At 38.3% G+C, this 12,959-nt stretch overlaps 1 protein-coding gene across 4 annotated transcripts in view; it reads right to left on the reverse strand.

Moving 5' to 3' along the window:
- MACROD2 (mono-ADP ribosylhydrolase 2) overlaps positions 1 to 12,959 on the reverse strand; it is a 1,526,954-nt gene that overhangs the window by 259,484 nt on the left and 1,254,511 nt on the right. For 3 of the 4 annotated variants that reach the window (XM_074949635.1, XM_074949636.1, XM_074949634.1), the window contains 2 exons: positions 6,513 to 6,599; positions 2,994 to 3,062 (listed from right to left, as the gene is read on the reverse strand). In XM_074949635.1, the coding sequence (XP_074805736.1) occupies positions 3,001 to 3,062; positions 6,513 to 6,599 (149 nt within the window). In that variant the 3' untranslated portion in view covers positions 2,994 to 3,000. The remainder of the gene's footprint in view (positions 1 to 2,993; positions 3,063 to 6,512; positions 6,600 to 12,959) is intronic. The other variant, XM_074949637.1, reaches the window with a different exon arrangement.

Consider the following 12,959-nt stretch of genomic DNA (forward strand, 5'->3'; position numbering starts at 1 on the left):
ACTAGCAGCAACAAAGTGGGCAGGAATCAACCACGGTGATGTTATGGCTGTATGCATTAATGGTGCTGATGGCTGGCATTATTGTGTAACAGTGATTAGAAACTCAAAAATTCCATAGATTCCAAGGCTATAAGGGACCCTGGTGCTCATCTAGTCTGATATCCTGTATAGTAACGGCCACAGAACTCCTCCCAAATAATTCCTATAGCATATTTTGCGTTTTTTAAAACCAAAATGCTGAATAATGTGTCTTATGTTTGTTGACATCAAGGGCATAGTAATCATGCAAGAGTTCTTAGGGATTTTTGATATGCATTTTGGGAATAGTGTATAGAACGCTCTTAAAATAACAGTAAACCACTGTCCCAAAGATATCTGCTTGGTCCTAAAGATCCTAGAGAGTTCAGAGCCTTTAAAGTTTAACAAGATGATCGATTTTTCACTGTGTGGACCTGACTGCTTGCAATCAAAGCAGAGCGGCAGTATGGTTTGGGGGACTGAGCAAACAGCTGAACATAATTCATGCCTTAGTTTTAATCCTGGATCTGTCATTGAAATACTACAGAGACTGGGCAAGTCACTTCACCCCTCCGGCTCAGTTTTCGTCTCTGTAAAATGGGGGCAGTACTGCAGTACCTCACACTGGAATTGAGAAAATTAATTAGTTGAATGCTAAATACTGTATTATTAATGCAAGCTTCACTTTCATGGAGCAGAGTTTAAATGATCTCATCCCAAAACATATGCATGTACTAATTTTAGTGAAAAAACAATGTATAAAAGACAAATTTCTTTCCATTTATGTGAAAGCAGTTATAGCTAATAAATACATTTTTAAAATCAATAACGGTATTAGCCTTTTAATCTATTTTTAAATGGTAAGCATTTTAACGGAATGCATAATCAGAAGCTAAGAAAAGGTGAAAAAGAAAGGGAGAACTGCAAAAGTAATCCTTAAGATGTTTTTTATTTTTGCTTCACTACTTTTCAATGGGGATCCCATCAGCCATATTTCTCTCTCTCATGCAGTATGGCAGCATATTGTCAATATACTGACAAGGACAAAGGGGTATACACTGTAATAAGACCTTGCTTTTTAAATCTCTGTGACACAGCTGCTGCTGTTGTAAAGCTTCTGTATTTGGTCTTGAGCTACATGAAATCCCATTACGAGCATAAATAACACATCTTGCTATATATGATATTGGAATCTTATAATAGCCCTATACAGGGGGAGAGGTGTGTAGTAATGCTTTGAAACTGCATATCTTCAGCAGGGATCAACATTTTCTTTTGTAATTGGGGTGTGCCAGGGATTTTTTATCTCTAGCAGATTACTCATTTTTATTGAGGAGTCAGACTGTTTATTGTCTATGAACATAACTATTCGTTTCCATTTCTGCTGCAATAACAATTGTGCACTCGTGCAATGGCACCATCATTCAGTATATAAAGCAGTAAAGCTCAAAAAGGCAGCCAACTGACTTCAGCCTTGTTTTACAGGAGTCTAGTTAGAAGTGACGTTAGGCATTGTAGAGCCAAGGGCATAAAAGCCTCATGACACAAACCTGTTGTTCCCAGAATACAGATTTCAGAGAACTGAACTTAATTCCAACTAGTATAAATTGCTTTTCATTTTCCTAAGCAATGACAAAAAAACATTCACTCAGTTACTTTTCCATTGCTAATATTGTTGCTATCTGGGTTCTGTTGATCTAAGACCATACACAGTCTAAATACATTATAGTTGCAGAATGCTATTATATTATTTATGTGACAATTAATGTCACATAATTAATACTTTCCCCCATTTTGCTTTTTCTAATTCTGTATATTCTAATTAAGGTGACCAGATAGCAAGTGTGAAAAATCGGGACACTTTTTTTGGGGGTGGGGGGTGGGGGGGTGTAATATTTGCCTCTGTAAGACAAAGTCCCGAATATTGGGATGGTCCTGACAGTATCAGGATATCTGGTCACCCCAATTTTAATCATAGTATTTAGATCTGTTGTAATAATTGGGCCTAAACATGAGATTAACTGTAAAAATATGCAAAAACTCATAACATGTCACAATAATCTATTATAATAAACATTGATGGGAAAAGGTATGAAAAGGAGACAGAAAAACTAAATGAAAGGACCTAATGATGTAGTTAAAGGATTATGTTAAAATCATTCTTAGTAAAAAGAGAAGATGTGGAACTGGAAATTAACGAACCAAATTGTGTGAGTCTAATATTAGCCTAATTGGCGGACAAAATAATGAGCACCTGGGCTGTTCCATCCACCACTCCCTTTTTGGGTCCTGAAAGAAAGAGACTTTGTGGGCAGAATATGGAAGAAGAGAGAGAGGCTGCTGGAGCAGCTTTACCATCATGGTTGCCACCCCATTGGGTAGCACACTGGACCTTTTTCATCCTAATCCTGAGGGATGTCCTGACCAGACCAGGCCAGAGAGATGGACCCACATGACATCACCCTCCCTACCAGCTCCAGCTGAATCCCAGCCACCTCCTGGGATGAAACAGGACTGGACTTTAACAGCAGCAGCTCCAGCTCATCTCAATAAACGTCTGCTCTTTTCCCCAATAAGACCATTATTGCCATTTTTGATATCATCTAAGGGACTGTCAAACAAAGGTGTGTGTTTTTCTTTCTAAAAATTCTCTCCAGCTAAAGGAACACGAAATCTTGTTAAAATGAAAGCCTTATTTAATGCTTTGCATTTCAAATGCTTTAACTGTTTCCCCTTCTTTTCTGTATCTTTAGTAAAAGGTTAAAAGGGTGTTTAATGGTGTGTTTGCTATGGTACTAAGCAGGCTGAGGTCTCTGTACACCAAATCCCAGACCTTGTTTAACGCTGTTTAATGTTAGACAGTGATTGGGTCATGTTTACACCTTTGGGCCATTAATACAACAGATCTTTTTTTCCAGACAGAATCTGCATGGATATGCACACTTACAGTGAAACACTGGTCGTAGGAGACTTACCTATTTGTTAATCTTCCGGCTGCATTTCTGAAAGTTCATTTATACTTTCAACCTGACTATTCATTTCAGCTGAAAACAAAACAATAAGGTTGTCAAACTTCAGTCAAGTTCATCCTGGCAAGTAACAGCTGCTCCTAACCTAAGCGAATAGAGCACTAAAATATCTTTTCTGTAAGTCTTTGTAGCTTTCTCTTATATAAGATCATCTTGACGGTTTCCTTGTTTAATGTAGATTATGAACAGTTCTGTAATAAGATACACATCAAAATTATTAGAGAACCTCTGAATCTAGATTTCACCCAGACTTTTGGTTAGATCTGAATTTTCTCAAAGTCTCTATAATAGCCCAAACAAAATCTTGGATTTGAACGCCTTAAACTTTGGGAAAAGTTTGGGTCTGGATTCTGACCTGAACTTCAGAATTTGGACCCATCACTAATTAAATCGCAATTAAATGCTGATCTCACATTTTTTAATGGTTTAAATAGTGTAACATTAAATAATAAAAAAGCATCACACACTTTTCATTGAATATAAAAAACAAGGTATAATTCAAAAGGAAGGCTGTCTCACTCTCTGTATAGTGCCAAAGGAATCACAGAACATATGGCACAGGAGATTTGTTCATGAGGTCCTAGCTATGCCTAAATAAAACGGGATGATTTCAGTGTGCACTCTCAGCCTTTGTTCTGAACTGCTTTATTTTTGTGGGTTTTAACAAGACTCCTTATGGTAAACCCATTTTTGTCGTTTATTTTTACAGTAGTATTTAAGTGTTTGGTATGGACATTTTTGTGCATCCATTGCTGACAGTTGGAGTCTCTTGGGAAAACCGTAGCATCCAAATGAAAGTTTTGAAAACTGAGCAAAAAGGAAAAAATGTCCTGCTTCAATGTTGCGGGGTGTGAAGCTCCTTCTGACTCAATATCATGTCAATACACCTGGTCGGGTTTTGATGAGTTATTTGTGAATGATTCATCGTGCATATTCAGAGCAGACGCGGTAATAGCTCCTGTGGTGTATGGAATGAATGTGTAATAGGAAAAGTATCCACTCCAGATTATGGAGAAATGATGGAACATGTGTTTAGCTATGGCTTGTGGATTACTCTTAATAGGCTTTTGCATAGCAGAAATGGAATGCACAATCAAAACCCATTAAGGAAAGGAGCCATTGTGCGTGTGCAGTAGCAGCTTTTTCAAAACCTCAAAATGTCAGCCAATTTAATGTGCTTGTTTTCCTGAGAATACCAAAAGACCTAGTTCATACGCTAGACTAATTACTTGTGAAATTTAATTAATTTCATTTTTAATTAAATGGATGTTTAGTTATATCAGACCAAAGCATCAAAACCCGGTAAGCCTGCCTTCATTTTTATTCCTGTGACAAGCAGCCAATCATCTCCCTGTGGATTGTGCATTCCTGCTCAGATGTGTGTGCGGGTGGGTGGGGGGGTGCTGGGGGTGCTGATGGGGAGATATACTTCACATTTCTCAGCAACCTCTTTGGGCGATTACGGAGCAGCACTGCAGGCTTTGATGACAGTCCCATCCCATCCTCCTAGAGCTAGACTGAAGGTTGCAACAAGGACTCAAGGATTACAGTGCAGAACAGGGGAGCTCCACAGGACTTCGCTTGAGGTGCAGAATACCCACCAGTGAGAAAAACAAAGCCCTGCATGGACACAGTTCAGAAACCGTGTAAATTAATTTCACTCCCAGGCAGAAATCTTGACTGGAGGTTCTCTGCCAGAAGTGGGCATTGTCAATCCCCTGGACAAAGAGGATGCAGTGGATATACAAATGCAAGAGCAAGTCCTGAGAAGTGCTAAGCACCTGTAAATCTCATTGAAGTCTGTTCCTGAAGTGGGGCTAGTACACCCTGCTGTAAGAGCAAGAGTGCTAGCCCAGTTCCCTTGAAGTTACTGGGAATTTTGCCATGGACTTCAATAGGGCCAGGATTTCACCCAGGGTTGGAGAGCTTCTAAAACAATCAATGGGTCATACTACAGTAACGTAACCTTACAAGTGTCGTGGAGGGGATAGGTTAAGGGCCTAGGGTGTTTTGTCCTACGTACCAAAAGGAGCACCTTGTAAGTCTGAGGCTCAGCCTCACAGGGTAGGTTGAGAATTTCACTGAGGTTGAACATAAACTCAATGAACATCAACTGGGAAAGGGATTTTTTAAAAAAAATGAAGATGGGAATTTCCCTACAATGTTTCTCTGTACAGAGTCTCCAAAATTGTCCCTTTAAATTTTTGTGGTTTTGGATCACTCCTCTGAGTCACTAACACTTCTCCCCCCAGCAGTGGGCTCCTTTGTGGCTCTCAACATTACTAGAGAAAGATTTTCCCATAGCTGGAGAAGTGAATGCATTCCCAGTCAGAGGAGAGAGGGAAAGCTTCGGAATAACCAAGCATATGGCCCATATTACGGAAAGCACGACAACCGCCATTGGCTATGCTAGTGTGCCTCAGAGGTGGGGCATCCTCTCACAAGCAATGAAACTATTTGCTATAGGGCAACTAGTCAGGAGTGGCAGTTGATCATCTAAATAGAGAAGATGGATAAAAGGGAAAGAAGAGAAACCTCTTGGTGGTGGTCGTTTTTTCCCTGAAAGATTTGTGTGTGTGTTATATTCCCAGATTACCAATGAAAGAAAGGTGTTGAATTAAGCCAATAATTGCAAACATCATTCGTTTCTTCAGATATTTTCTAATAAATATTTAATCCTTTTTATATAGTTTTATTTATATTCCCAGATTATTAAGGAAGGAGTGCATTTATTTATGGTCAGAGTAAGGTTGCTGTGTTGTGACAAAATATTCATTTCTTTTTTTTACTTGAGAGTAACTTGCTTATGTTCTTTATATGGATGGTGTAAAATTTGTGATGTTGTAAACTGTTTATTTCCTTGCTTTTAATTGCATGGCTTTTGCAAATGATGTGACCAGGAAATTGAAACACAACTGAAACTTTGAAACAAAGTTGTTGGTTTTGGAATTTCCTAAGGTATCTTTTCATCTTTCTCTTATTCCTATTGTGTCAGTAAATCAAGATGCAGGTTTGTTTTTTTTTAAAAAACTGAAATAAAAAGAATGGAATGGTCACCACATTATTAAAGCAGTGAAAAGAGTGAGCAAGCTAATAATGGCCGGAAACCAACATCCATATTCTCTTAGTAAGCTGTTGAAAATGGCCCTTTGGATGAGCCAATATTGAATATTTAGATCTGTATATCTAAAATATCAGCATTTATAAAGCACTTATCACTGTGGAATTGTACCTGAAATTGCAAAACCCAAGAGCTAGGATGCCTGGGGGTAGCTACTAAAATCTTTATATGTTTTGAATTTTATAATGGGATAAGAAACGTTAGAGACAGTTCACAATTTTTTTTTAAAAAAGGAGCCATTTTCACACACACACGCCTTAGATAAGGCATCTCTACTAGTTCTATGTATTTAGTCAGCATGCTAGATTTGTGTTGTGTGATATTAAAACACCAAACAACCATACCATCATTACTTGAAATGTTTTCTGTGTCACATGGATTTTCAACTGTCATTGCCTCTGCAGATAGCTTCCCTTTCCCTTGTGCTGCTCCTAGAAAAACGCGAAAGGAGAGAAAACATGTACACTATCTGATTTATGTATAATTCTCAGATTCAATGTGTGCATTTTTTTTGATAATCCACTGATATGCTCTTAGCTATATAGACTCTGACGTTCCGTAGTGGCAGCCATTAAAGAAAAGGGCACAGGATGTAGGCTGAGGACATGGTTTAAAGGAATTGCTTAAAAGTCTACATAGATCTGAGCTCTTTTTTTAAAGCGGGATTGTTAAAACCACATCATAATGTGTGATTTTGCCTCCCTGCCATTCTTTTCTGATCATTTTTGAAGAATCCCTTCTGTTCATAAAATGCATTGTAGGATGTGGACCTAATCAGACATTTAAGGTTTCTCTATCTAGCAGAGCAAAAATAGATACACTAAGAGTTCATACACACTGAACAGTCATACACAACCTAGAATTGAAAAGTATGAAAATGTATTTTATGGCTGGAACTCAACTTTTTTCTCTCTTCTGCCTCAGGCTTGTCTGGAAGCTCAGATTCAATCTCCTAGCAATATTATAAATGAAAAACATAGAAGAATTGCTTATGTTATTCCATTCATGGCTCTCTCCAAATTCTACCAGTTAGTATTGCTGAGAGACCAATTTTTAGTTAAGTTCCATTATGGCACTTTGGTATTTGGTGGCAACTATAAAGCTCATCATACCTACCCTGTGACTAAGCTACAAGATTTCAAATGATTGGTTGCTAAGCAATTGAGAGAATTTGGTAGTTATTCTGAGATAGCAAAGTGTACTGAACATTGAAACATTTCAAAATGGAACACGTTTAAGTGGGAACAATTTATCTCTTCAACAACAGAGACAGAGACAGCATTCTAGAGTCATATAAACAGCAGTCCCCTCACCCTTTGGATAGAAGCCTAGGGAGGTTTAGTTTGTTTGTTTGGTTTTTTTTGTATTTATGAGCTTTGAGGTTATATGTTTATTCTGTCCAGAGACATGTATGTACCACTACGGCTGCTTCAATGAATTTGCTTTGCCATGGTACCTGCCAGAGAAAATGCACTGTGATGGAGATTTTATTCTCCTCTGCAATGCCTGCGGTGACAATGTTAATCTTTTAAGTAGCCTTAATTGCACTATTTATGGCGGTACTGTGAATAAACACAAAAGCAGCAACCAATGAAGCAGAGAATACAAAACAAGAAAACATAACCAAGAAGCAGCTTGACAGGGATAGACTCAATTAGCCATTTGGATGGGGAAACAGGCAGCATCTAAGTGTCCATGTCTGAGCTGTCACCAACTACTTTGGTAGAATCCTTGACTTAAAAATCCTTCAGTGAACCATAATTTTAGCACTTCCTCCTCCTTCATAGTTGTGTAAGTTAGTCCCATCCTAGATGAATGAAATGCCTGTAAACATCTGTGAGTTTATAGTTTGCATGTCAGTGAAGTCCTGAAGTGACAAGTTTGTATGCATGTTAAAACGTCAAGACTTCTCCTGAGAATTCTAGATAGCAAATAAAGTTTTCCCCTGGAGGTTTGTTATACACCAGCGAGCCTAAACTTTCCACGCACTTCACCCATCTCTGTCTTTGACTCTCATGAAGGACAAAACCATGTCATTCTGATGTTGAGGCATACCCATATTTTGCCAGGAATTTCTCAAGTGCAAGACTGAAGGTGCACATTCAAAGTCACTAACCAATTTCTTCCAACAAAATCAGTGTGAAATTTGGATTAGCATGAAAACACTGTTTGATCAATGAGGATACACTGAATGGTCTTATCAGGGTCTTGCTACATTTTTGAACGGCTTATAGAAAGGGCTACTTAAAAAACAAAAACTCAGAAAAGCAATCATTCTGCAGTCAAAGCATCAGGGAGAGATTTCAGATGTTTCCTACTGAGACGTCCCCAACATCTGATGTGTGTGTTTAGGATCCCTGCTAAATACCAACACATTCTGACTGACAGTTGATGCTTCATGCATCAGACTTTTCCTCCTTTAAAAGACTGTCTATTAACCATATAAACTAGACATGATATGACAGGCTATGCCTTGACTCCCAATTTCTATAACATCTAGAGATATCTAGTTGTGCTGGTATTGTCAGGCACTAAAGATGTCTGTGTGAAGTTCACAGGTTCTCTCCCAAAAACTCCCATTAGCTAGCCAGCATGCCTGACTTCAGTACACTGAAGAAAGGTTTCTCGGTTTGAATTTCAGAAATTCTCCTGTGTAGCTGGCAGGCATACAGCATTACTGGCAGCGTGCTGGGAAAAAGATAGAGCTAAATTAAAGGAAAGACTCTTGCTAATTAGGGCCTGGTCCAGCATGGGTGAAACCAGTGGGAGTTGAGGGCATTCAGAACTTCAGAGCTGGCACGCTGCATCTGGCAGGATTTGGCCTATAGAGAGACACTGGAGAGAGGAGCAATAGTAGCAAATAATAAAAAAAACAACCTCACAAGAACTATTTCCATGTTGTCTCTTTCACTTCCTTATTTCACAACAGAGCTTTCAAGGAGTTCTGGGTCATGCTTTAAATTGCCAGTGGTAAAAATCATTGTCAGAAGCAATGTTAGGACTCAGTAGTCCACAGAGGAAAAGGTAAAGGGGGATTTAGAGCCTTTAACACATACAGCAATTCTGCTGCAGGACTTGTAAAGTGGCTCTAGCCTCTATCTATTACATCAGCAAGTTTTCCAAAGGACTGTGAAGCTCTGTCTACGTAAATCTTCATTTTGTTCAAACTAACTTGCTAGTGTGTGTGTGGGAGAATGGTAAGCATTCATTATACTGACATGCCGGTGGAACAGGTATTATTCCAAACTGCTTCCTTCCTGCTGTGCAATAAAATTGAGTGCCACAGAGAAATGAGTCCATTTCACATAAACAGCGGAATCGGATCAAAACAAGAACTGCCTCGACAAGCAATTTGTTCCACGGTTGTTTTTCCCCCCTTTCCCAGTTTGATTGCTGCTGCTCAGAGCACAAACAAAAAGGTGTATTGCAGGGCTTCTAGCAGGAGATGAGAGATACTAAAATGGAGGGAGCCTGGGAGATACCACTTTCAATTTCAATTACCAATTGTACTACTGACAGACTAGATTATCCTAACTCTTTGTAGGCTGGTTATATTACTAGGAAAGCAGTAAATGAAGGCAGGCATACAGTACAGGAAGGATGCTAGGATGTATGCCAAATGCCTCCAGCCAGCTTTTAAATATGTAAGGCAAATGTTTGCTCAGAACTTGGAAAATCCCATAGGTATTCTTTTTAAAATGTTCTCTGTGGTTACAATATGTCAATAGCTCCAAGCAGCTGCAGTTAAATACAATTATTTCTTTGAATAGATGAAGTCCTAAATTCACCTGCCGTTCACTCAATTAAATGGGAGATGTGATGCATGAAGGAGAACACCCATTAGTATAGTTTTTACAAGTGTATGGGTACAGAAAAGAGATACCTAGGCTGATTTTTCATGTTTTCTTGATAATCTAATAATGAAAAGAAATAAATAGACCTCTTCACCCAAGGTATTACGACCTATACATAATTTTGCATCTATACACATTGAAGATACTAGGTAACTATATATTCTTACAGACCATTATATAGTCAAACCCATGAAACTCGTTATTACCAGATGTGAATAGCTCAATTAGCTTCTGCTATGCTGAAAATCAAAGCTTTGCTATACAGATATTGATCAAATTATACATGGAGGAAAATTTACATGGATGCTTTAAAATGAAATAAAATCAATTAGGCAAGTGTCATGACAACTGCTCACACACTATGGATTTGATCCAAGGGCCACTGACATCACTAAAACAATTCCTAATGGATTTTGGATCACTGACTGAAACCTCAATCCTGCAAAGATGTAGGTGCACCGTTGCACCCATGCATTATTCACTAGAGGGTCATGGACTAAGCTTATTTTAAAAAGTTTGCTTTAATTGCTTACATTATTAAACAAACAATTCCAAGATCAGTGCCCCCACTATGATACCAAAGACATAACATAATGCCTGCTCCTCCATTCCGAGAACTCTACCTTTCTTCCTGGAGAAACATTTCATACACGTTTACTTAACACATGAACCCCTCCACATTTGTATTGTTTTTTAAAAATGTCCTGATCCTGTTTAAGAGTTATCCAAGGCAGATATTCAGAGGAGTGCTTGCTCCTTCCTCATACATACTCTCTGCTTACTTGTGGTGAGAAATTGGACCAACTCCTGACCTGGCCAGCAATTTAACATTGTAATCCTGCCCCACCCAAATTCACACAATGCACACTGGCAGCCCTGGCAAGGGATAGGCATTCAGAGGTGGGCTTGGGATAGGGCCTGTGTGTTTCAGTGCGTGTCATCCCTTTTTCCTGATCCACCTGCTTCCTCTTTCTTGGATTCTTTCTACTTCTGGAATATGTGGATCAGGTGGCTGTGCAGGTATGGGTCCCCAAGGTAATGGTACTTTGAGGAAATTATTTGGAGTCTATTTTGGGAACAAGAGAAAAGATGGCAATAATAGGATGCACCGATTCGAATTTACGAAACCACACTGATTTAAACCATAAAAGGCTGTAATGTTATAAACATAGAATTATGATTTAAATTTGTTCCAAATCAAGTCAAAAAGTAAAAATCTTGAAACTGTTCATGAACCATAAAGAAAAGATAAAGAAAAGAGAAATTAGTTTAGGTCCACTGATACATTTTTAATTTTATTTTTTAACTCTAATTAGTGTAAATTTCTAAAAGAAAAGTTGTTTCAAACCAAAAAGGCAGAATTGTTCATTTGCTGAATGTTGAAATGGGATGTTTTGATAATTCTGAAACTTTTTTCCAACATTTTTTTGAGTCAAGAAATTTGTTGGAAACTGACTTTTTGCCACAAAAGATTTCACTTTTGACTTTCGGACTTTTTAATGAAAAAATATTTGGTTGAAAATTCCTGACCAGTTCTGATGAACAAGTTAACTAGAGCTGAGTGAACACTGCTTACAATAATCACTTAGATTGCTGAATAAATTTGCTACAGCTGTGTTCAACCCCCTTTTTGAGGTCCCTTTGTATAAACATTTCAATTGATAAGTTGTTTCCAGACACATTAGCTGACAGAAACAGAAAATTTTAAACATATTTTACAGCATACTTGTGGGAAAGTGAATTTGCAATTTGTAAACATGAATTATCAACAAGAACATTGATTCCCATTGATCCCACCAGGCAAGAGAAATACACCATGTGACCTGCCTGTCCAATTAAATTGCTCACATTTAAAATTCTGAATTGTGTGGTTTAAATCTGGTTCCTCTGACATCAAGGGCAATGGGGCCAGGATTTCACTCTGAATATTTGCAAAAAGCACACTTACTAATGACCGGAGCTGACTAAGAATTTGTCACAAAACTCTTTTTTTTAAAATGGAAAACCTTGATGCATCAAAAGGACCTGAGGGTCCAGGATGGAATTTCTGGTCAAGTGGAGACACCTACCTCAGAATAGCCAGTCGGTTAGGGTATTCACTTGGCATGGGAGATACTTGGTTTCAAACCCTTTTCTGTCTGATTTGAAGCAGAGATTTGAAACAGGTTCTCCAATAACCTAGGTGATTGCCCTAAGTACTGGGCTGTAGAGTCAGTCTCTCTCTGGTCCAATTAATATTTAATTAATTAATTACTCATATAAAGTGGAACAGCTCAAACAGGAAAGATTTAGACTGATTCTGTAATCTGGTGCTTGCCATGGATGTGAGGGATCCAGGTTCAATTTCCTTCTCTGAATCAGGGAGAGCTGACATTTGAACCTGGGTCTCCCACATTCCAGCTGAGTATTCCGGCATGAAAATCAAAAGATATCGCTGGAGATTTTTAAGAGCAGAGAGACAAACACCTGTGAGGGATGGTCTAGATAATACTTAGTCCTGCCATGAGTGGAGGGGACTGGACTAGATGACCTCTTGAGGTCCCTTCCAGCCCCATGATTCTATTTGTGTTCTGATGCAGGACATAAAAAAAAACAACAAAAAAACAAAAACAAAAAAAACCAAAACAAAAAACCAACCCTCAATTTTTTCCCCTGAATCCAGACAGCCCTAGTAATGAGCTACAGACCAGTGTTTCTATCTGTAATTGGATCTACTTGGGTGTTGGAAAAGACACAGAATTATTCACAAAAAACTCTGACCAATATTTTTGGGCAACGAAAACAGTAATTCTGAGAAAATATCATATTCTGTTCATGGACAATTTGGAAAAAAAAGATAAAATTTCATTATTTATTATGAATTACTTGCTCAGCTCCAGAAATAGCTTACTCATTTCAATCATTGTTGGAAACATCTTTCAAACCTCAATTTTTGTT

Source organism: Natator depressus, chromosome 3 (genome assembly GCF_965152275.1).
Source record: "Natator depressus isolate rNatDep1 chromosome 3, rNatDep2.hap1, whole genome shotgun sequence".
In the NCBI taxonomy this organism is placed as follows: domain Eukaryota; kingdom Metazoa; phylum Chordata; order Testudines; family Cheloniidae; genus Natator; species Natator depressus.